We start from the raw sequence: 26,480 nt of genomic DNA, 5'->3' as shown, positions 1-26,480 counted from the left end.
TCTCTCTCTCTCTCTCTCTCTCTCTCTCTCTCTCTCTCTCTCTCTCTCTCTCACACACACACACACACACACACACACACACACACACACACACACACACACAGACACACACACATATATTACTTGTATTTGATGATAGAATGCTGCTATGTACATCCTATATTATAGCTTGGTGGGTCAGATAATACTCAAGCTTATGATTGGCAATCCCACTCTGGTACCAAGATCTGTATTAGTCAGGGTTCTCTAGGGGAATAGAACTGATAGAATTTCTCTCTCTCTCTCTCTGTCTCTGTCTCTGTCTCTGTCTCTCTCTCTCTCTCTCTCTCTCTCTCTCTCTCTCTCACACACACACACACACACACACACACAAAGAAGATTCATTAGAATGGTTTACAGACTATTACATAGTTTCCAACTATTACAGCAATGGCTGTCTACCAATGGAAGGTCCACAAATCCAGTAACTGTTCAGTCCCCAAGGCTTGGTGTCTTGGCTGGTGTTCAGTACATGCCAGGATCCCAAAGAAGTAGGCTCTAACACTAGTGAAGGAACAGACTTACCAGTGAGAGTGAGAGCAAGCAAACAAAGAGAACTACCTTCTTCCATAGCCTTTATATAAGCTGCCAGCGGAAAGTGTGAACCAGATCAAAGGTGGATTGTCCCACATCCAAAGATCTGGATTAAAAGTAGATCTTCCCACATCAACTGATTTAATTAAGAAAAATCCCTCACAGGTGTCACCAGCCATTTGGGTTTTAGTGAGTTCCAGATGTAGTCAGTTGACAACCAAGAATAGCCATCATGAGTCCACCCCTTGTCAACTTGACACACAATTGTGTATCTCTCCATGTGACTGTACTGGACAGAGTGATGTTAAAGTGAATGAGCATCAAAAGTTGTGAGATCAACTAGAAATGAAACTTAATCCACTCTTGGAAAATTGCAGAAATTAAAAAATACCTCTAAGAGCCAGACATGGAGGCATATACCTCTAAATCCCACATTTAGGAGATAGAGGCAGGATAGTCAATTCAAGGCCAAACTTGGCAACATATTGAGTTCAAAACCATCCTGATTAAATGAGATGATTTCCTTTGGCTCCTGCTAATAAAAAAAAAGAAAAGTTAAGAACCCCAAGCAATTATATGTGAAGTGATATGTAAATAGAAATGTTCGTGACCCTTCCTGGTATTCTTTATTTAATGTCTCTGTATTAGCTATTTCAGTACACTGTTAATTCTGAGTATGCATCCCAAGTCATATGCTTTCTTTTTAAAAGCCAATTAAGGTGCATGGACTGGTGAGCTGGTACATGTTAGAAGACTGTTATGCTCATCGGCAGGGTATCTGAATTCAAGTTCCTGACACCAAACTTACCTTTATTTTCTCTTTTACTTGTACCATATTCTTAGTGTTCGGGAGGCTAAGGCAGTCAGATTGCAAATGCAAGGCCAGCCTAGGCTATGTGGGGAGAACATCTTTTGAAAAAAACAAAGCAAATCAAAACACAAAGATTAGTGGTAGAACATGTGTTTAGTATGCCCAAAGTATGAATTGTTTACAACCCCTAAAAGAAAATAAGCATTTTATTCAGAAATTCTAACAATCTAGTCTGATAATAATGCCCTAAATTAACATAAAAGGGGTTAAATGAACATAATAATGAAGACAGAAAATCTTCCTGTAAGTTTACAACTTTATTATAGTCTCCCAGTTTATGTATTTGCTCTTTGTTAAGTTTTTCTTTCAGTAGATAGCAAGGTCATAAAACTCTACATGGGGTTATAAACAGCCATGTTCAGCTACCTTCAGATGTGGTGTAATTACTCAAGTTAAATATTTTCCAAAGTCCTTCCCCTGAAAGAGTGAGTTACTGCCGGAAGAGGCATCTGTTAAGAATTGTGTCAGAGAATTAGAGTTACACTCACCGGAGACAAATCTGGAAAACTGAGAAGGAAAAGAAAGGCTTCCAGTTATGAGCTCTCTTCTTGTAAGTGATTGACTTTGCATCCCCCAACACCAAGGGCCTTTCCTCTCCCAGGCGGCCATGTCGGGATTCCCAATGAATGGACCTTTGAGTTTCCTTTGGACTATCTGTCTTCTCATTTCTCTACTGGGTCAACAAGGAGCCCAAGCCTTCTGGTGCAGTAATGGAGTCTTTTTGTCTTCTGATCATGTGTGTGACTTCACAGACCATTGTGGGGACAACAGCGATGAGCAGCAATGTAAGTATCATGTTTCTTCCTCCAATTCCAGTTCGCTGTCTATTCTCAGACAGAGGCTCACAGGAGCCCTGGGGATCCAGCTAGACTCCTGCACTGTGGATGGTTTTTATTTCAGAGGCTCTCAGGGTGAAGATATATTGTTTAATAAATATGATTCATGTATAAAATTGTTATAATGTCACATCACTACAACTTTAACTAGATGGAAAGGGTTTTAAAATAGTTTTTGCTGATTGTAAAGAAGTAGTAAACAGAAATTTAGCTTGACTAGTGAAGCAAAATTTCAAAGAAACTCATTAATTCGGATGCAGAATGCTAGGATGGAAATTATGAGCTAAAGTGTAGATTTAATATGGAAATTAATTTTGGTTTGGATGAGAGATTTTATTTTCACTTATGGGACACTACTGCCAAATGACTTAATATGCATAGCACAATGTCAGCTTGTATATTTTACCACAGAACAGTAGAGAGTATGATGAGCATTAAAGTTTGGGGTGAACTATTTGTTGATTTGTGAACTTGAATCTTCTTTTTATTATAAACGATTGTGAGATGAGAGAAATCTCTGAACAGGTGGGAACATGCTCCATTGCTTATTGGAATAGTGTTAATTATGGGAAGTCACTTACCAAAGAGGGTGGGGAAGGTGACATGTATGTATCTGACATTTCCACTACAACATACCATCTTGAAGGTACACCATACTGTGCACATGGAGACTGGTATCATTCTTTTATGCTGCCTCCTTTTACAAATGACATTTTTACAAAATTGCTACAATTTTGTTGTTGGTTTATACAACCATTGATGCAATTATCAGAACCACTGATTTTTACTATTGCCTATTACATGATTCAAATTGCCATTTTCTAATTTTATTCAGATAAAGTTGCAATAGGTGCTTATAGAATTTATCACTTCCTTTTGTGAAAATACAGCTCTATATTTCTTTTTGCCATTGCAGTTCTTTTATATAGTCATAATTACATCAAAAAGTAAGAAAAAGATTATTGAACACTTTTTTCTTGAAGAAGAGGTAATGATTTTCCTCCCAGTTTGGCATTTTCATTTGGTTCAGATCTAGTAACTATTAAATACAGAGAATAACCAAGGACAAAGATCCATTTGAATCTGTCCATTTTTCCCAGTGAGGCTAACTATGGATAAGTTGGCCCATGCTCAGGTCTGTCTGCAAAGTACTTCTTGTCCTCAGTGGGCAGCAGAGAGGAACCACTCTGTTGGCTTGACAGGAAGTGCAATGTCCCTCTAGGATTAATCTCTATGAAGCCTCCTTTAGCACTGTGATACCATGTATGGTCTTGCTTTGGGGAAAAGGTTAATGTGGCAAAAAGAGGGAGAAAGTTGCTGAGTGGGAAAGGTCTCTGCTGTAGGAAGAAATTTAATAAGCCAGTCTCCGAGGAAGGCAAAGTCCAAGTCATGGATCTGATGAATAAACACATTTCATTTTAAATGTTTAAATTGGGAAGCTGCCTCTTGGCTTTTTCACTTTCGTTGTCATTTTCTGAAAACTTTCTGCTATTTTATTTAAAATGTGGACAAGAACTTCGAGATAAAAACGAAAGACACATTAAAGTGTTTGTTTTGTTTTGTTTTGGGTTTTGTACACAGCACCAGGGAGAGAGTATTGTGAAGGGATGATGAACAAGCAATTTCACTCACAAAAACTTGTGATGATAAGCTTAGTTTGGCTTCAAAAATATTAATTATATCGTGATGGTACAGTAGCTATGTTGAAATAAAAATCAGTCTATGCTCTTATAACATCCAAATCATGGTGACCTTTAAAGAAATAGATCAGCATGTAAGTCTTGAGACTTTTCTTAATAAAATTGGCAGAACTGAGGTTGAATACCATTTGCCACTGATGTTATTTATATGTTTTGAAAATGTTCTAGTTTTCATTTTACCTCATAGGCTTATTTTTTTTAATTTAAATTGTTTCAGAATTTCATAGGTAAGTATATGGTATTTTCATTATTTCTCCTCCTCCTCTCATCTCTAACTTCTCATGCTCCCTTCTTCATTTTTCTCTAATTATTATTGTTCTATCACACACACACACACACACACATACACCAAAGCCCCCACATACATAACACACACACACACACACACACACACACACACACACACACACACACACACACACACTCATAGACACTTTACAGAGTTCAGTTAGTGTTGCCCTTGTGTACATGTATTTAGGGATGACTGCTTAGGATTGGGAAAACTATCAGCAAGCTGGTCACTAGAGAAAACAGTTTCTCCCTTCCTCAGTAGTGATGAACTGTTATAGCTGATTGTCTAGGGCTGGGGCCTTGTGAGTTTCCCCTTCGATATGCTGACAAGTTCACTAGTGTGATCTCATGAGATCTAGTGAAAACCATCATATTGTTGAGTGTTCATGGTTGCAACATCCCATGTGTGTTGACAGCAATGTTATATGTATATAGTGGAATATGGTTATATCAATAAATTGGCATATCTAATTATCACTCTTTTTTGTTATAAAACACTTGATTTTCCCTTTTAGTTATTTTGAAATATGTGTTATTGATTACAGTCATCTTACTATGCAATAGATCTCAAATTTACTCCTTCCTTATCTGAAGCTTTGTACCCTTTGAGTAATAACGTCCCATCCTATTCCTAGATTCTAGAAACATCATTCTACTTTCAGAGTACAAAATGTTTACTTTATATATTCCATATATAAGTGACTTCATGAGCTACTTCTCTTCCTATGGTTGGCATAGTTCAGTTAGCACAATGTTGTCCAGCTTAAGAATGCTGTTTCAAATGACATAATTCTCTTCTTTTGTAAGTCTGAGTAGAATTTCATAGTGTACATATCATATTTTCTTTATCTATTCAGCCATGATTAGGTGTCTATCTTTATTAATGTGCAATAATGGTGAGATGGGGACATTCTTTTGACACATTAAATTATTTATATACATACTAAGAGTGGCATTTCCAGATGATATAGTAGTTGTACTTTTAGTTACATAGTAATTTTAACAATGGTTGTAGTAATTTACATTCCCATTAGAAATGTACAGATTTTTACCCCCTTCTTCCTGTTTATCCTAACACTCTTTTAACTGTTTATTTTCTCTTCTGTGATAATAAGAACTGAATCTTGGGACATGATAGACAAGTACTCTATCACTGAGCTATACCCCCTGCCCCTTTTTATGTCTTAACTATGAGAAAGGATCTCCATCATCTTTCTTGGCTGGCCTTGAACATGTGGTCCGTCAGCCTCAGCTTTCTCCTTAGCACCTAGAATTACAGACCTGCAGTACCAGCCTAGCTCCTTTTATCCTATCCTTTCATAACAACCAATCTTAACAGGTAGGAAATAGTATCCCTCTGTAATCTGATTCTACAAGTACTCATGTATATGTAGGACTTGTTTGAGAAATGTCTGTTTAGGTCCTTTCCCAATTTACAAATTGGATTTCTCTTTTGCCACTGAGTTATTTGAGTTCCTTATGTATTTTGGATATTCTTTTTACAAGTCCTATGATGGGTAACTTTTATTCCCCCTGTGAAGATTGTTTCTTCACTTCGTTAATTGCTTCATTTGCCACAGAGAAACTTTTTAGTTTGAAGCAATCCTTTTTGTACGTTATTGCTTTTGTTGTTCGTGCCTTGGGGGCCATATCCCCATAAATCGTCTGAAATAATCTTTCTAGTGTCTCACTTCTGCTAATTTGGGTTTATTTTGTTGTTCTTTCCTTTTAGCTCCTTGATATATAATGGTAGTAAATGGTATTTACTTGAAATCAATAGTGTGTGCACACTCATGTGTGTGTGTGTATGTGTGTGTACATGTGCATGCATATCTGTGTGATGGTGCTTATGATGTGTATATGCATGGATGTCAAGGCCAGAGGTTGATGTCAGGTGTCTTCCTCAATTTTCTACATCCTATTTTTTGAGACTGTAATTCTCACTGAACCTGAAACTCACCAATTGGTTGGACTGACTGGTGGGTGAACCCCAGAGACCCTTTTGAGTCTTCCAGTGCTGGGACTGTAAGCACTCACTGCTATGCCTGGCTTTTTATTTTGGTATTGGGGATATGATACACATCTCCATACTTGCACAGCAAGCATTTTATCCATCAAGCCATCTCCCCAGCTGCACATCTGGAATATTTATAAGCAGTCTCCATTTTCAAGTATTTGTAAAATTTCCAAGATCTCTCTTGCTGTTCATTTCAAGATTTATGCTGCCGTGACTAAAAAAAGATACTTGAATAGATTTAAGTTTAATGAAATTTATTTTGTAACATAATGTAGGACCTTTCTAAGAGCTTGTTTTGCAGGTACTTGACAGGTTTTATAACACTGTGTCCTTACAGTGATGCCGAGTATGTAGGAAAGTGCCATTTAGGTGGTGTTGGAGGATGGCGATAGGTTTTCATTATTGAGTCTAGTCCAGGATTTTGCTAGTGCACAGTCTGACTTTGGTGTGTTATTGAGCTCAGCCACTGCCTGTGCACTAATGTTGAATGGAACTGACCCAGTAAGACCCCCTGGCTGGATTCTGTCTCATGCAGCAATACCAACTAGGTTCTGTTATATCCTTTGGCAGAGTGGAATTTTGTTATTTTCCCTGGTTGGATAACAATACTCCTTGTAATTTGTAGTTGAGCAAAGAAAGTTCTGTGTTGGGCAATGAATATGAGCAAGGCTTTCAGAGTCACTGCTTAGCCACCTGGGTGAGGGTAAGTCCAGAGAACATTGCTCCACATTTATTTATTTTTATTTTTATTCTACTTTTGAGATTATAATATAATTATATCATTTCCTCTTCCCTTTCATCTCTTCAAACTCTTTTATATACCCCCTTTTGTTCTCTTATAAATTAATGGCCTTTTTCATTAATTGATGTTATATTCATATATATACACATACATACATACACACACACATATATATATATATGTATATATACATATATATGTAGGTTTAGATACGCCCTTGCCTTTAGGCCTGTGGTGGCCTTAATCAGAACACAAAGATTTTGAGCAGTCATATTGCTGACTGAGTGGGATGGCAAAGAGGGAGAGAGTCTCTGATACTTGCATACTTATGCTGGGCTTTTGATTTTGAGATACCTGAAGGAAAGGATGGGGTAGGCAAGGAATGTGACTGGGGACTCAAGTCTAGCAGACATACAGACTTGCTAACTGCAGCCCAGTACAATAGTGAGACTTTGCAGCATGGTGCCTTTGTTGGATGGAAGGGAGGGCAGCCTCTAGATCTGCACACTGGTTACTGTGAGCCCCACCACTGTTTCTTTCTTTTTTTTTTTGGTTTATTATTATTATTATTATTATTATTATTATTATTATTATTTTACAACACCATTCAGTTCAACATAATAGCCACAGAATCCCCTGTTCTCCCCCTCTCGCCCACCCCTCCCCCCAGCCCACCCCCCATTCCCACCTCCTCCAGATCAAGGTCTCCCCCGAGGACCGGGGTTGACCTGGTAGACTCAGTCCAGGCAGGTCCATTCCCCCCTCCCAGACCGAGCCAAGTGTCCCTGCATAAGTCCCAGGATTCAAACAGCCAACTCATGCAACGAGCCCAGGATCTGGCACCAATGCACAGCTGCCTCCCAAACAGATCAAGCCAAATGACTGTCTCACCCGTTCAGGTGGCCTGATCCAGTTGGGGGCCCCTCAGCCTTTGGTTCATAGATCCTGTGCTTCCATTCATTTGGTTATTTGTCCCGGTGCTTTATCCAACCTTGGCTTCAACAATTCTCGCTCATATAAACCCTCTTCTTACTCACTAATTAGACTCCCAGTGCTCCACCAGGGGCCCAGCCGTGGGTGTCTGCCTTCAGATTCCTCAGTCCTTGGATGGGGTTTATGGCACCACTATCTGGGTGTCTGGCCATCCCATCACCAGAGTAGGTCGGTTCCTGCCGTCTCGCGACCATTGCCAGCAGTCTTTTGAGGGGGTATCTTTGTGGATCTCCGTGGGCCTCCCTAGCTCTCTGCTTCCTCCCCTTCTCACCTTCTCATGTGGTCTTCATTTACCATGGTCTCCTATACCTTGTTCTCCCTCTCTTTTCTTGATCCAGCTAGGATCTCCCACTCTTTCCCTCGACTGTCGCCCTTCATTGTTCCCACTCATGACCAGGCTATTCATGTAGATCTCGTCCATTTCTCCGTGTCTTTTTTGGGGGTCTCGTTTTCCAGGTAGCCTCACTGGTGATGTGAGTAGCAGTCTAGTCATCCTTGTTCCACATCTAGCATCTTCCTATGAGTGAGTACATACCATATTTGTCTTTCTGAGTCTGGGTTACCTCACTCAGGATGATTTTTTCTAGATCCATCCATTTGCCTGCAAACCGTGTGATGTCATTGTTTTTCTCTGCTGAGTAGTATTCCATTGTGTATATGTGCCACAATTTATTTATCCATTCTTCAGTTGAAGGGCATCTAGGTTGTTTCCAGGTTTTGGCTATTACAAACAATGCTGATATGAACATAGCTGAGCAAGTGCTCTTGTGGTATGATTGTGCATTTCTTGGGTATATGCCCAGGAGTGGTATAGCTGGATCTTGGGGGAGATTGATTCCCAATTTTCTAAGAAAGCGCCATATTGATTTCCAAAGTGGTTGTACAAGCTTGCATTCCCACCAGCAGTGGAGGAGAGTTCCCCTAGTTCCACATCCTCTCCAGCATAAAGTGTCTTCAGTGTTTTTGATCTTAGCCACTCTGACAGGCATAAGGTGGTATCTCAGAGTTGTCTTGATTTGCATTTCCCTGATGATTAGGGAAGTTGAGCAATTCCTTAAATGTCTTTCAGCCATTTGGGATTCCTCTGTTGAGAATTCTCTGTTTAGTTCTAAAGCCCATTTCTCAATTGGACTGTTGGTCCTTTTGATGTCTAATTTCTTGAGTTCCTTATATATTCTGGATATCAGTCCTCTGTCAGATGTGGGGTTGGTGAAGATCTTTTCCCATTCTGTAGGCTGTCGCTTTGCCTTGTTGACCGTAACCTTTGCTCTACAAAAGCTTCTCAGTTTCAAGAGGTCCCATTGATTGATTGTTTGTCTCAGTGTCTGCGCTACTGGTGTTATATTTAGGAAGTGATCTCCTATGCCAAGGCGTTCAAGACTATTTCCTACTTTCTCTTCTAGCAGGTTCAGAGTAGCTGGATTTATGTTGAGGTCTTTGATCCACTTGGACTTAAGTTTTGTGCACGGTGACAGATATGGATCTATTTGCAGCCTTCTACACGCTGATATCCAGTTATGCCAGCACCATTTGTTGAAGATGCTTTCTTTTTTCCATTGTACACTTTTGGCTTCTTTGTCAAAAATTATATGTCCATAGGTGTGTGGGTTAATGTCAGGGTCTTCAATTCGATTCCATTGGTCCACATGTCGGTTTTTATGCCAATACCAGGCTGTTTTTATTACTGTAGCTCTATAGTAGAGCTTGAAGTCGGGATTGTGATGCCTCCAGAAGTTGTTTTATTGTACAGGTTTCTTTTAGCTATCCTGGGTTTTTTGTTTTTCCATATGAAGTTGAGTATTGTTCTTTCCAGATCTGTGAAGAATTGTGTTGGTATTTTGATGGGGATTACATTGAATCTGTAAATTGCTTTTGGTAAGATTGCCATTTTTACTATGTTAACCCTGCCTATCCATGAGCATGGGAGATCTTTCCATTTTCTGAGATCTTCTTCAATTTCTTTTTTCAGGGACTTAAAGTTCTTGTCATATAGGTCCTTCACTTGCTTGGTTAGTGTTACCCCAAGGTATTTTATGTCATTTTTGGCTATTGTAAAGGGTGATGTATCTCTAAATGCCTTCTCAGCTTCTTTGTCCATTGTATATAGGAGGGCTACTGATTTTTTTGAGTTGATCTTGTATCCTGCTATGTTGCTGAAGGTGTTTATAAGCTTTATCAATTCCTGGGTGGAATCTTTGGGGTCACTCAAGTATACTATCATGTCGTCTGCAAATAGGGAAAGCTTGACTTCTTCCTTTCCAATTTGAATCCCCTTAATCTCCTTATGTTGTCTTATTGCTCTGGCTAGAACTTCAAGTACTATATTGAATAGGTATGGGGAGAGTGGACAGCCTTGTCTCGTTCCTGATTTGAGTGGAATTGCTTTGAGTTTCTCTCCATTTAATTTGATGTTGGCTGTTGGTTTGCTATATATTGCCTTTATTATGTTTAGGTATGTTCCCTGTATTCCTGATCGCTCCAAGACTTTTATCATGAAGGGGTGTTGGATTTTGTCAAATGCCTTTTCTGCATCTAGTGAGATGATCATGTGGTTTTTTTCTTTGAGTTTGTTTATATGGTGTATTACATTGATGGACTTTCGTATGTTGAACCACCCTTGCATCCCTGGGATGAAGCCTACTTGATCATGGTGGATAATTGTTCTGATGTGTTCTTGGAGTCTGTTTGCCAGTATTTTATTGAGTATTTTTGCATCAATGTTCATGAGGGAGATCGGTCTGTAGTTCTCTTTCTTTGTTGCATCCTTGTTTGGTTTAGGAATCAGGGTAATTGTAGCCTCATAGAAGGAGTTTGGTAATGTTCCTTCTGTTTCTATTATGTGGAACAATTTAGAGAGTATTGGTATTAACTCTTCTTTGAAGATCTGGTAGAATTCTGCACTGAAACCATCTGGTCCTGGGCTTTTTTTGGTTGGGAGACCTTTAATGACTGTTTCTATTTCCTTAGGGGTTATTGGACTATTTAAATAGTTTATCTGGTCTTGATTAAACTTAGGTATGTGGTATCTATCCAGAAAAATGTCCATTTCTTTTAGGTTTTCCAGTTTTGTGGAGTAGAGGTTTTTGAAATATGACCTTATAATTCTCTGGATTTCCTCAATGTCTGTTGTTATGTCCCCCTTTTCATTTCTGATTTTGTTGATTTGGATTCTCTCTCTCTGTCTTTTGGTTAGTTTGGATAAGGGCTTGTCTATCTTGTTGATTTTCTCAAAGAACCAACTCTTTGTTTCATTAATTTTTTGTATTATTCTCTTAGTTTCTAATTTATTAATTTCACCTCTCACTTTGATAATTTCCTGGCGTCTATTCTTCCTGGGAGACTTTGCTTCTTCTTGTTCTAGAGCTTTCAGATGTGCTGTTAATTCACTAGTGTGCGATTTCTCCAACTTCTTTATGTGGGCATTTAGTGCTATGAATTTCCCTCTTAACACTGCTTTCATAGTGTCCCATAAGTTTGGGTATGTGGTGTCTTCATTTTCATTGATCTCTAGGAAGTCTTTAATTTCTTTCTTTATTTCTTCCTTAACCCATTGGTGATTCAGTTGAGCATTATTCAGTTTCCATGAGGTTGTAGGTTTTCTGTAGTTTTTGTTGTTGTTGAAATCTAGCTTTAAACCATGGTGATCTGATAGAACACAGGAGGTTATTCTGATTGTTTTGTATCTGTTGAGATTTGCTTTGTGGCCAAGTATGTGGTCGATTTTAGAGAAAGTTCCATGGGGTGCTGAGAAGAAAGTATATTCTTTCTTGTTAGGATGAAATGTTCTGTAGATATCTATTAGGTCCAATTGGGTCATGACATCGGTTAAGTCCTTTATTTCTCTGTTAAGTTTCGATTTGGGAGATCTGTCCAGTGGTGAAAGTGGGGTGTTGAGATCTCCCACTATTAATGTGTGGGGTTTTATATGTGGTTTAAGCTTTAGTAATGTTTCTTTTACATATGTGGGTGCCCTTGTGTTTGGGGCATATATGTTCAGAATTGAAACTTCATCTTGGTCGATCTTTCCTGTGACGAGGATGTAATGTCCTTCTTGATCTCTTTTGATTGATTTTAGTTTGAAGTCTATTTTGTTGGATATCAGGATGGCTACCCCTGCTTGTTTCTTAAGACCATTTGATTGAAAAGTCTTTTCCCAGCCTTTTATTCTTAGGTAGTGTCTATCTTTGAATTTGAGATGTGTTTCTTGTATGCAGCAGAAAGATGGGTCCTGCTTTCGTATCCATTCTGTAAGTCTATGTCTTTTTATAGGTGAATTAAGTCCGTTGATATTAAGGGATATTAATGACCAGTGATTCTTCATCCCTGTTATTTTTGGTGGTAGTGTGTGTGTACTTCTCTTCTTTGGGGTTTACTGTTGTGGCTTTATCTATTGCCTGTGTTTTCAAGTGTGTATCTGACTTCCCTCGGTTGGAATTTTCCTTCTAGTGCTTTCTGTAGGGCTGGGTTTGTGGATAGGTATTGTTTAAATCTGGCTTTGTCTTCGAATGTCTTGTTCCTTCCGTCTATGATGATTGAAAGTTTTGCTGGGTATATTAGTCTGGGCTGACATCCATGGTCTCTTAGTGTCTGCATTACATCTGTCCAGGTCCTTCTGGCTTTCAAAGTCTCCATTGAGAAATCGGGTGTTATTCTGATGGGTTTACCTTTATAGGTCACTTGGCCTTTTTCCTTGGCTGCTCTTAATATTCTTTCTTTATTCTGTACATTTAGTTGTTTAATTATTATGTGTCGAGGGGACTTTTTTTGGGGGTCTAGTCTGTTTGGTGTTCTATAGGCTTCTTGTATCTTCATAGGCATTTCCTTCTTTAAGTTGGGAAAGTTTTCTTCTATAATTTTGTTGAATATATTTTCTGTGCCTTTGAGTTGGTATTCTTCACCTTCTTCTATCCCTATAATTCGTAGGTTTGGTCTTTTTATGGTGTCCCAGATTTCTTGGACATTTTGGTTCATGACTTTGTTGGCTTTAGTGTTTCCTTCGACTGATGGAACTATTTCTTCTACTGTATCTTCAATGCCAGAAATCCTCTCTTCCATCTCTTGCATTCTGTTGGTTATACTTGCATCCGAAGTTCCTGATCTTTTACTCATGTTTTCTATTTCCAGCATTCCCTCTGTTTGTGTCTTTTTTATTTTTTCAATTTCCCTTTTCAGTTCTTGGACTGTTTCCTTTGTTTGTTTCATTGCTTTTTCATGATTTTCTTTCAGTGCTTTATTGTTTTCTTCCAGGATTTTAATGTTTTCTTCCAGGACTTTATTGTTTTCTTGGAGGGCTTTATTGTTTTCTTCTAATTTGTTTGCCCTTTCCTCTAGTTGTTTACAGCGTTCTTCCAATTTTCTTGTCTTTTCCTCTACACAAGCCTCTACCTTCTTCATGAAGTTACTCATAAGGCTACTTTCTTCTGCTTCTTCCAATTTTTGGTGTTCAGGTCTAGATGTTGGAGGCAAGCTAGGTTCTGGTGATGCTGTATTGCTCTTCATTTTGCTGTATGTACTTCTGCTTTGACGTCTGCCCATCTCCTTGTGGTTCCTTCTTGGTCTTATCAGTGTACTTGTTTCACAAAGAGCTGACAGACTCAGGAAGACTCTCTCTCTTGTCCAAAAGGGAGTTCTCTTGTCCAACTCTTTGGTCCAGAAGGGAAGTCAGGGGCAAGCTCTGGTCCAGAATGGCAGTCGGGGACAGGCTGGGAGCTGGGGGCCGGTCTCTAAGTCTCAGGAAGTGGCTTGGGTCTTGGGCAGATGGGCGTGGGGGCAGGGCGCGGAGACTGCAGGGGCTACCGGGGGCTTGGAAAAGGGGATCCCTCCCGGTGGGGCTAGAAGGGGAGCTGCCCGGTGGCCAGAACCTGGCACCAAGCTGGGCAGGCCTCTCAGGAGTGGCTGGTGCCCAGGGGTGGGGTCCGGGTTGGACCCGGGTACTCACCTCTGGTCCAGAAGGGAAGTCCTCTGGGGCAGGCTGGGAGCTGGGCGCGGTCCGGGCTGGACCCAGGCACTCACCTCTGGTCCAGAAGGGAAGTCCCCCACCACTGTTTCTATTCTGACTATCTAACTGATGATTGGTGATCTAGTTGAGAAGATGCACCATTGCTTCCCATGTAGTAAGACAAGAATGACCCTTCTATGAAAGATCCCAAAAGTTTGGAAAAATGGGCTTCCCAGTTTCTTTCCTCTTGGGTCTAAGGAAATCTTCTGTTGAGGTGCTATGCTGGCCTGGGTAAAGGGCAACAAAGTGAAACCAGTCATCTTACCCTTCAAATGTGACACTTCTCAGTTGGACATTTGAAGAATATGTCTCAGCCTCACTCCAACATTCTGCAATATCATATTGTAGCTGGAAGTGTCCCGCCTGGTCCTGCAGCCACTCAGACCCAAGTAAACACATAGAGGCTTATATCAATCACAAATTGCATGGCCATGGTCTATGGCTCAAATTTCTTGCTAGCTAGCTCTTATAACTAAACCCAGCCCATTTCTATTAATCTATATGTCACTACGTGTTTCATGGCTTTACCTGTGTGCCATTACATACTGCTCCCTGGATGGCAGAATGGCATCTCCTCCACCTCTGCCTTTCTTCTTCCTGTCTCTCTCCTGGATTTCCTGCCTGCCTCTAAGCTGCCTTGCCATAAGCCAAACAGCTTTATTTATCAACCAATTAGAGCAAAACATTTTCACAGTGTACAGAAAGACATCCCACAGCATCATATATGTATTCTTTGTGGATTGTTACTGGAAAGATGCTGTGAGGAATGTTGGAGTTTGATGTTGTCTAATCTACCACCTTCCTGACAACACTTTGGCACATTCCTTTCCCTTCTATATTAATTGGTTTATTTCTTTTAATGGGAGGACCATTTGAATACACACAAAAAATGCCATAGTTTCTTTACTAGCAATTACTTAAAGTTATTTCCTGTACAAAGGCTTTAGTTTGCTTACTTTTTCTCAGCAATAAATTCTGTAGAATTATTTTATTACTATAACTTACATCTAAATCAACCTAAAGGTAATAATAGAGTTGACTGTTAAGGGGGAGTAGATAAGTAGCCATTCTAACTGGAAAATTGTCAGTTAACTTAAAGTTCAAGAAAACTTTTTTACACGATGTCTTCATATATCTGCAGTGACATTAACATTTACTGCATACACAGTCATCTTTAGTTACATTTTCATGATTCAGAAGAGAAAGATTTATTCAGTTCATCAGGAATTTTATTTTCTTTCCTATTATGTGTTATACTAAGAACACTTCTATTCATGCAAGTTTTTTAGAGTAGGAATTTATTTTCAGATTTATGACTTAACATGAGTTGTCATGATATTTTGAGGTTATAAGTACTGTATTTTGCATTTTTGCATCAAGGAGCAAGTTTTCAAAACATAATTACTGTGCAAAATTATAAATGTATATGCAAAAAGTAGAAATTGTCTTAGAAGTGCAATTTTAAATCTAAGAGGTTTAACCAGATAAGGTTAAGTACAAAAGTGTTTCTTCAATAGGATCAGAGCTAATTACTTTTAAGACTAATTGATTCTTTGAAATATTGTAGAAACAGATGAAATATGACGTGTTTCATGTGTAGAATTTTCTTTGCTATTGCTTCAAATGCAAAGTGTTTCATGAAGTGACTACCAGAAATATTTAACAATCTAACTGGCCCTGGTGACATGTCTCAGTCTGTCAGGATGCTGCAATGAACACATGGAGTGAGTGATTTAAATAACAGACATTTATTTGTCACAGATCTGGATTCAGGGGAGCCATATGGAAGTGTTAGGTTCACTGTCAAGTGAGGACTTTCTTCTTGATTTACAGACAGTTGTTGAATCTACATAGGCATGCTTCTAACGTCTCTTCTTGTTAGAGCATATTCCTCCTGTCAGTTACCTCCCATAATTTCTGATTCCACATACCAATGCATTAAGATCCAGCACCTCAGTTTGAAATGGAAGGCACACACAAGTGTAGAGCACAACAGCGTTCCACAACTAAACCATCTAATATTAAGCATTAGAGGCTTGTGTGAAGCAAATGAGAAAAATTACATAGTTTTCAGAGTCCTCTGAATGGGATGTTTCAGTCACATGATCAGGTATATTTTCATGAAATCAATTTATATGTTAATTACATTCTAGCACAAAACCCCACCATGGGAAATTTTGGAACATGTCAAAGTATCTTCCAAGGTCACCTAGAAAATGACTAATAATAGCTAGAAAGGTAATAAGCGAAAAGACTAATGGAAAATACACCTTTTGTTTTAGATGGAAAATAATTCCTTGAATAGGCTCACAGCAATGCATTCTACAAATTACCCCAATATTATGAAAGTTAATAATTAGAAATATAATTGTTAGAAATAAGAATGGGAGGTGAGATAGCTGAATGGGTAAAGCACTGGCCACTAAGCCTGGTGACCAGAGTTCACTTCTGGAGCTCACATGGAGGAAGGTTTCAAACCAGTTTTGACAGGTTTCTCACTGATCTTTATACATATGCTATGGCAAGCACATGTCCATACATATGCACACATATAAATAAATTAATGTTTACAAACTTTAAAGAAGTAGAAATCATGTCTGTAATGCATTTAATGCAGAATGGTGGCATCCCAGATCAGCTGAGAAATTGTCATAGTTAATAATTCCAGCTGATACGTGCTCAGTACTTATGAATACAAAGTGCCTCTTAGCACCTTTCATTCAGTAATTGTGTCCAAATAGTAGGAGGTACTATGTTTCCCATTTTACAGACTGAAAAAGGGCAGCTGAAATAAGGAAAAATAAAACACCAAAATACACAGCGCTGTGCAGCAACAAATCTGGTTTCACACCAAATTAGAGTTCTGTAGCCTTTGACACTAAATACTATCCAACACTGACAACAGACTGTATGTAGACCATAGATGTGTATGGGGCTGTTTTGTGACCTTGATTTATTTATCTGTTTTATTCATAAAAATACTGCTAAAATTTAAACACTAAATGTTAAAAATGAAGCTATGATCTTTGTTGCTTTGAATAGTCCATTTTAATACTTTGAAATTATACTTCATTTATTTATTGTTTGTGCGTGTATCTGTGTGTGTTTATGTGTATGTGTGTGTATGCACACACATACGCATGTACATGCATCAGAATGTGTGTGTGAAGGCCAGAGGACAACTTTCGACAATCAGTTCCTTACACCACATGGGGTTCAGAAATGAACCTCAAGTCATCAGACTTGGACAGCAAGGGCTCAACACACAAAAACATCTTGTCAGCTTTTAATGATCAGTTTAGAAAGTGAAGGAAAACTTCTCCTTCATTATTTTGGGTAATAAATCCTCACGATGTGTTTGCTGATGGTCAGTGACACATAAATAGACCTGGGAAGGCCTTCTATGTGTAAAGTAAGAAGATGAAAATCACAGTAAGTTAGAACATTTAATTCAAATGTTGAGAGTATCAAAATGTCACAAGTAAAATGAAAGAAGAAATATGTCTGCAGCATATCTGACAAATAATTATGATCCAGGTCCATAAATTAAAAAGCACAAAAGCATTCCATTACAGAATTCCTACAGAGTAAATGTTCTGAAAATGCAGGTCATGAGCAAAGAGAAATGACCACATGTAATGAAGCGATCAATCTCACAGGAAGCATAAATAAGAATTGAAAGCACAAAGCTGTCAATAGCTTTTAAATGAAATAAATATACATAATTCATAGGGAAAATATTGTTGGCAAAGGTGTGAGAAAACATTACATTATTAGTGCAGGGATATTTTGAGCTTTTACTTCTTAGAGTGACACTTTTGTAATAGTAAAAAGAATTATAAAAATATACTCTCCACATAGTGATTTCATTTTTAGTAATTTGTTGTAAGAAACAAAAGTTTATATAAACATTATTATCTAGTTTATAACATTATCAGTTATGATAAAAGTGGTGATAACCAACTTATAGGTTAATTAAGTAACATTAGGTTATTAATTGATTAACATTAGGTTAATGTTTAAACAAATCATGGTATATCTATGTTGTAGGCATTTGTGAATACATTTGTCATTTTTATGCTGTTTAAAATGAACGAATGCATGTTATATAATTACAAAACAATTGTAATTAATAAGTGTACCTAAAATATGGAACACCACTGCATGGAAATAATATGTGGAGATGTCTATACAATGGGATTACATTTGAATTTTTTTCCTTTTCACATATTTATGTTTCTAAAATGCATTTTTATAACCAGAATCAAACAGTATTTTTAAATTATTGAATAAGGAGCATTTTTATTAGCATTGTATTTATTCTAAAAATGAGAACAAGGCATTGTTAGGCACATCAGCCCAATGTCAGGACATGCTTTCTCTCATATATGTTTCTGTTTGTTTTCCTAAAAAATACTGAAAAGAGGCTTCATTTTCCTTTTTGTTGAAGAATCTATGTGGGAACCAGCATATAAATCATAGAATTTGGTAGTAAAGTAGAGTGTAAGAGTTTTGTTAGAAAAAGAGTCAGTATAAGAAGAAACACTTTAGTGTAACAGAAGCACACCCTGCCCTTGTCCATTCCTGCCTGCACTTAGGACCTGGCAATTATCCTTTGCCATACCTGCATATATGGGTGCAAAGAAGTCTGCATTTTCCACTCTATTTGGGAGTAGAATGCTAGGATGCTCTCTTCGTGGGCTACAGCTGAAGGCTACCATGCCTGTGTGTCTTCCAGCACTCACAGCTTCTCCTGTCTGTGAGCTTTCTGTCCCATGAATGGTTGTCACTAACGGACTTCATCTTTCAGCAGTGATCACAGCCCAAAGGTTCTTCTGTGCTGGTGTTCCTTTGAATATGAGAACTCGTCTATGGACTTGAGCTAGGCTCCCCTTTGACCTCTGTCAGTGGATGAGAGGTGGCTTGCTCATCACACAGCCTAACATGGTTCCCAAAGACCAAGTCTTTTGTCTTCTCAAGCCTGAATGTCCAATGTACCTCCTTCATGCCTGTTCCCATCTCTCTTGGCTTTCCTCCCCATTGCAAGTTTTTTTTTTTTCCAAATCTAGTCATATGGCATTAAGCCTACATCTGCATCCTGCAGACTTTCCTTTGCTATTGGCGAAATATTTATGCAGTCATATTTGAACAATGCCCATTTCTTCTTATATTTCTAATATAATTCTTCTAACTTTCCCAGAGGCAATGCTCTGAACAGGGTGATACTAGGAGATGAAGAAAATAAAAAGATAGTTATTAAGTTTTCAAGATTCACTGCTAATACCAGCTTCTGTGAATATTCTTAGAGGATCTGTCAGGTGAGACTCAGATGATAGGCAGGAAGACCGAGATTCCATCTTCAATGTCTTTGGAGGGTCATAGAGAGCTTCAGAATACAAACCCAGGTTTGATCATGTGCACAATGGGATTAAGTGACTTGAGGGGGAGAAAATCTAGTAGATCTAAATGACAGGCTCTGAGGGTCTGCAAGATCATTTGATGAAAACAGTCATTACTTTTAAAATTGTTTATTTTTATTTTATGTGCGTAAGTGTTTTGCCTATATGCACATATATATATGTGGGAGGTGGGTGTGTGTGGGTGTGTGTACCACATGAGTGCTTGATATCAGAAGAATCCAAAAGAGGACATCAGCACCCCTGTTACAGATGGCTATGAGCTACCACTTCAATGCTGGGAACTGAACCTGGGTCCTCTGCAAGAACAGTAAGTATTTTTAATCCTTAGACATCTCTCCAGCCCCAAAGTCTCTAGTCTCTCTCTCTCTCTCTCTCTCTCTCTCTCTCTCTCTCTCTCTCTCTCTCTCTCTCTCTCTCTCTCTCTCTCTCTCACACACACACACACACACACACACAGGGTGGGGGGGACTAAGCCTGTAGTTCTTTCAGCCAACACAGGTATAACCATGGAGTCCACTGGAATATGGAGTGGAATGGTATGGTAGAACCACATTATGGAAATATTTCTGTTTGGTTTCACTGGAGGCCACAAACAAAGGCGAGAGAGAGAGAGAGAGAGAGAGAGAGAGAGAGAGAGAGAGAGAGAGAGAGAGAGAGAGAGAGTTGTAGTTTTTAGATTCATAGGGCTTTTCTAAAAACATTTCCATAGAAAACAATCCATAGAAAACACTTTAAAATTCAATCAGTATTTGACTCTCTCTCTCTCTCTCTCTCTCTCTCTCTCTCTCTCTCTCTCTCTCTCTCTCTCTCCCTTTCTCTCTCTCTCTCTCTCTCTCTCTCTCTCTCTCTCTCTATATATATATATATATATATATATATATATATATATATATATATATATCAAACTTATCATATAATTTTATGCAACCTAATTGGCCATTCCATGACAAAACAAAATAAACCGTAACATGAATCTTAAAAGGTCTTATTAATAAAAACAAACCTGGAGCCAGGTATTGAGGTGAATGCTGGAAAATCAGAGAAGCAGAACAAGCTACAGCTACCTCACCTCGCCAATTGCTCAGCTGGTATTATTTCCTCAGACTGAAAGCCTCTGAGTCCTCAACCAGAATGAATCTCAGCTGAAGTGCTGCTAAAAGCCCAAAAGCTTAATTCGCCTAGTTCCTGGTCCTCAGGCCTTATATACCTTTCTGCTTTCTGCCATCACTTGCTGGGATTAAAGGCGTGAGTCACCATGCCTGGCTGTTTCCAGTGTGGTTTTAAACTCACAAAGATCCAGATGGATCTCTGCCTCCAGAAGGCTAGGATTAAAAGTGTGTATGCCACCATTTTCTAGTCTCTATGTCTGTCTAGTGGCTGTTCTGTTCTCTGATCCCTTAATAAATAAATTTATTAAGGTGTACAATATTTTGGGGAACACAATATCACCACAATCAACTATCTTTTGTCTTAGTGCACAGAATTGCCAATGTCATCCAGAATTAATATCTCTGCAGACCCTTTGGATTTTAGGAGTGAGAGATAATAATCTTAAAGCTGTTATCATAGAGGAATAATCTAAGGCAGTTGGCTCTTATTATCAATGTGAAGAAAGTAAAATATAAGGTCAGCAACCTGTATGTATAGAAACTTAATGACAACCCAAAAATCTAAACTGGAGTTCTAACTTCTACTGTTTTTTTAAACATGAATTGCTCCTTTTGTTTAAATTCTATTTAAATTTCATGTGTCAGCAAACCTCAGAGGATATCATAAAATATAGCAAATTTTCTAAATAAAATTACCCACTAGTTATAGCTGTTAGAATATGCTCACAAATCTGTCTTAACCTATGTTTCCTTTCAAGTCAATTTTCTTTATTATGTATTTAACTCCCAAATAATTTCTCAAATTTTCTTTTTCTTTCCTTCCAAATAATTTCGGATTTGTTATATATAAATTACAGAATCTCTAAGATGTTTCTTTTAAGGTGAATTAGAATTGGAGGTGACAAACTGATATAGATTCTGAAAAATTTCCAGACATCCAAGAATTACAAGTGGATAGTGGATAACTTTACCTTGGTTAATGTTTCATTGCTGTGTAGAGACACAATGGCCCAGGCAACTTATGAAAGAAAGCATTTAGTTGAGGGCTTGCTTATAGTTGCAGAGGGTGATCCTATGACAATTATGTCAGGAGCATAGCTGCAGGTAGGCAGTCATGGTGCTATCACAGTAGCTGAGAGCTTACATCTTATCTGAAAGGCAGAGAGAGAGAGAGAGAGAGAGAGAGAGAGAGAGAGAGAGAGAGAGAGAGACTACACCTGGCATAGGCTTTTGAAAACTCAGTGACCCACCTACTTTGACAAGGATTCACCTCCTAATCCTTCTCAAAACAGTTCTGACCAATAGGATTAAGTATTCAAATATATGAGCCTATGGGGCCCATTCTCATTTAAACTACCATACATATCAACTAGTAATAAATATATCAATATCTGTTTCATTTGTGCTGTTTGTTGTAGCTAAATAAGTATTTCAACATGAACTTTTATTATTTCTATGCTAGTTAATCTTTCTTCCAAATCTCTTTTTCTTGAAAGAGAGTTGAATCAAATCTTGCTCCCTGCAAATCAACTTTAGGGTGCACTTAACTTTGGCATGACTTACTTCCTTTTTGTTTTTGTAAATGCGTCTATTAAAGCCCATCTGTTGTTAGTCAACAATATTCACAAAATCTTTCTCACATTAAGTAGCACACTCAGGGACTTCTCATTCTGGGCAACTTTTGAATGACTGGATGTTAATCCATAAATTTGTAGGACATAAATCATTCTGTTGAATATAGTTTGATAGCTAGGATTGTTTCATAGTGGTGAAATGGACAGTAGAAACAGGAAGGACATTTTGAACATATGAAATTAGCATTGGATTAGCATTTCATCTCTGAGTATGATTTGTCCAAACTGGTCATGCTTCTTGCCTGTGAGGACACTGAAATAAAAACTATTCTTAGCATATTTGAATATTGGCAGTGCAATAATTTTTTCCCCAGAGAGAAAATAAACCTAATCAGAATTTTTTTTTTTTAAAGATTTATTTATTTATTATGTATACAGAAGAGGGCACCAGATCTCATTACAGATGGTTGTGAGCCACCATGTGGGTGCTGGGAATTGAACTCAGGACCTCTGGAAGAGCAGTCGGTGCTCTTAACCTCTGAGCCATCTCTCCAGCCCCCTAATCAGAATTTTTATTTTCCTCCTTCTGCAAAATAACATAATCTGAACAGAAGAGGGCTTATAATGAAAAATTACCAATTTGGTGGGCCCAATAACCTTGTAGAAAATTTTTAGCTAGGAAATATTTCAGCATGACTCCATGAAATGATACCACCCTTTCCAACCTGTTAACAGTTTCTCTAATATTTTGAAATAAGTTACAAAAATAAAAATATTTTCTGTATTAGGGAAAGAAACTTAGGTTGCTCTATTTCTAGAAGAGTGCTTCTTAGAATCAGTTACTACTAGGAAGATTTAACAACTACCAGTTTACTGATTGGCTGGGTGAGTGATAACAGAATGTTAACTCAAAATGGATTGATTAAAGCTCTACAATAGGGCTTAGTTTATTAATCTTGGAAGAAACAGAGATAAAGCTTTGGTTATGGGGGTACAAATTTTTACAAAAATAAATGTCAATTTCTTTTTTTTTTTTTTTTTTTTTTTTTGGTTTTTCAAGACAGGGTTTCTCTGTGTAGCTTTGCGCCTTTCCTGGGACTCACTTGGTAGTCCAGGCTGGCCTCGAACTCACAGAGATCCACCTGCCTCTGCCTCCCGAGTGCTGGGATTAAAGGCGTGCGCCACCACCGCCCGGCAAATGTCAATTTCTTAAAACGGTAGAAGCACAATTGCCACGATTCAAGAATTTCACTTCTGGGTACATAGCCAAGAAAAACAATAATGGGAAATTGAACATGAATTTGTTTCTCCAAGTTCATGACACTATTATTTATAACAGCCCAAAGCTGAAAGCTACTCAGTGTCCTTGGACAGTTGATTTAAATATGATGTGTGTGTGTGTGTATCCCACTGATATTTAGCCTCTGATAAAAAGTGACTCTGATATATGTTATAATATAAGTCAATCTTGAAGACATTATGCTGCATGAAATAAGCTAGTTACAGAATATGTGTTGTGTGATTCCATACATATATAGTCAAATTAACAGAAACAGAAAGTAGACTGACAACTTCCAGGAACTTATGGTGATGAGAAACAGGCAGAGTTAGATGAATCTAATGTTTCAGTGTGGTAAAATGAACAGCATTCTAACCTGTATGATGATGTAACAAAGGAAAAAATAAACACCACAGGCTCATATGCTTAAAATGATAAATTTTAGGCAATGCATATTTTCCATAATACAAACTCATTGAATTGTGCTTCCAAGAACTTTTAGGGAGAGAAAAATGAGCTTTACTGACTTAAGCTTTGAAAAAATGTAAAGTGTGATTTGCTTTTGATATTTTCTACCTTATCTCTTTCTTTGCTAGAGCTATCCTCGTTCTTACAGTGTGTTCTTTTCTCTGAGAACATTATAATTTAATGATTTATCCAGACAATACTTTCCTGAATCCATCCTGAGTTCTGGGTTATCTGACTGTCCTTGCTTTGGTCACAATTAAAAACTTATTTCTTCCCATTTTTCTCAGAAGCATGACTGAAACAACTTTGATAATTTGATATTTTTTATTATGCTCTAAAATACCGACTCTGTGAGATTCTTCAGAAATTCCTTAATGATCAAGTCTGGTATTGTGGAAGCTGATTCAACCGATAATTAGGGATTCCAAGAAATCTTTAAAACATAACATGGAAGCTTTCTCTCTCTCTCAGTAGTGAAGGTCTGACCTTTGGGTTCATAAAAGTAAAAGCAAGAAAATGAGTTTCAAAAGTTGAAAAGAATAGACAGGAGTTCTACAAAACGCCTGTGTACTTCGCTGCTCATTATGTTGTCCAAATGTGATTTAATCCACACAATGTATTGGTAGCTGTATTAGCAGCAGTCTACATAGTCGCAGATTTTAATAGAGCAAATAGTTTAAGATTTGAATGCTGAGTCACATATTGAATTAGAAAACAAAGCAGCCACAATTTTATGAAATTCACAAAAATGGTTTAAAATGTGCAGGCCTATACTGGTGGGAAAATGAATACTTATGAAAATGTTGGATGCCTTTGAATAATCCAGTAGCTTATGATTGCTTTTTCAAACAAAATTAGTTGAAAATGTGTGCTGATTAGATTCATTTTATAACAAAAGAACTCCCATTGAGACTATTCAGAGGGAGAAGATGTTTTGTTTAGCTATTTTTCTCTGGTTATAACATGCCCAGAAATCATCATTACCTCTGTGTGACAAAGAACAAAGAACTTGGCAAACAGAACATCAACTCAGCAGTGGTATTGAAGGGTGAAGGTAATCTCTTGGTATTAAAACAATGTTTGCCACCTCTGTGAGAATGTGTGCACATTTATACACATAACTGCTGAAATGTGGAGACTAAAAGAACAGTTTTTAATTATGGATTGTTGTAAAAATTGTTGGAAACCAAAATAAAATTTGAAAAATGGAAACATATTTATGCAAATACGTTCAAAGTTGAGTGGATAATGCACAATTTTGTGCTCATTAATGACAAGGATATGTTTTGAGAAACGTCCTCTTAGATGATTTCATAGTTCTGAGAATATCCTAGCATCTAGTTGCATAAACCAAGATGTGATAGTCTATTGTCTGTATATAATGTGCTAATTGAAATAACCACATTATATTGCCCTCAGTCCTCCCCTGAGTAGTGGGAATGTGGAGTATGCCTGGGCAGTCACACAACTGACTGTACAATTTAGTTCGGTGTTTGTGCAACCAGATAACCTACATATTTCAAAGGCTTTGTAAAATCATGGCTTTAGTTTGGCATAATTCATAGACTAACATAATTTTTTGCTTTTGGATAGAATGGTGTCAACTGTCTATAAAAGTTTCCTATGGTATCTTAAGGTTGGCTAGAATTAGTGACTTTTTTCTATAACTTTAATAAAAATGACATAAGAACTAAACTAATGAGGCTGCAGAGTAGCACTTTAGGAACTGGAAGCAGCAAGATAGAGTTCCAATCTTGGCCCATCTCAGCAGCTGTCTTAATTTATTCAAGTTACTTAATATCTAGCAGATATCACCTCAGATTTCTCTTCAGAGAATGCCAGTTAACTGAGGCTGCTAGAATCTGAACGGTTGTAAGGGCATGCTTAGTGCAGAGCAGATGGCGTCAGTGAGCACTGAGGATTCTTGCTAGTGTAACAACACTGCTCTTTAGCAGAGTCTTCCATAGTAAAGGAGCCAGGAGGAGAAGCAGTGAAACACAGCACTGGTAAAAGGGACCCTTCTGCATTACCTTCTCATTCTCATAAGTGATGTCAAGAAAATGCACCATATACATGGTTATGACCAAATCATATTTACATCTGAGAAAAGTGATTAAATGAAAATCATTGTTCTGTCACTGAACTCAGTTGTCAGGCATACCTGCAATCCAGCAAGCATATACACTACTGTTAATGCAGCTAGGGAAGAGAGGCATTCAGCAAAGAGTTGCAGTTGTCTGATGGTAGCAGTTTGAAGATAAGTGTGACTGTGAAGCTGACAGCCAGGGAAGGGGCTATTTACATTCAAGAACCTTAAACTTTTAGGACATGACATTTCCTGATGTTGCATAGTAGAATAAAGAATACTAACCTACTCATTTTTTTTTTTTTTTTTTTGGTTTTTCGAGACAAGGTTTCTCTGTGTAGCTTTGCGCCTTTCCTGGAGCTCACTTGGTAGCCCAGGCTGGCCTCGAACTCACAGAGATCCGCCTGGCTCTGCCTCCCGAGTGCTGGGATTAAAGGCGTGTGCCACCACCGCCCGGCTAACCTACTCATTTTTAGGAAAACAAACAACAACAACCAAAACCCAGCCCTCAAATCTTTCTCTT

At 38.1% G+C, this 26,480-nt stretch overlaps 1 protein-coding gene across 1 annotated transcript in view; it reads left to right on the top strand.

Moving 5' to 3' along the window:
• The first annotated feature begins 1,885 nt into the window (after positions 1-1,885).
• Malrd1 (MAM and LDL receptor class A domain containing 1) overlaps positions 1,886-26,480 on the top strand; it is a 602,817-nt gene continuing 578,222 nt past the window's right edge. The window contains exon 1 of the mRNA XM_076572692.1: positions 1,886-2,229. Coding sequence (XP_076428807.1) covers positions 2,052-2,229 — 178 coding nt within the window. The 5' untranslated portion in view covers positions 1,886-2,051. The remainder of the gene's footprint in view (positions 2,230-26,480) is intronic.

This window comes from Peromyscus maniculatus, chromosome 5, assembly GCF_049852395.1.
Source record: "Peromyscus maniculatus bairdii isolate BWxNUB_F1_BW_parent chromosome 5, HU_Pman_BW_mat_3.1, whole genome shotgun sequence".
NCBI classification, from domain to species: domain Eukaryota; kingdom Metazoa; phylum Chordata; class Mammalia; order Rodentia; family Cricetidae; genus Peromyscus; species Peromyscus maniculatus.
The sequence above is the reverse complement of the archived record's forward strand: the minus strand, read 5'-3'. Positions and strand labels throughout refer to the sequence as shown.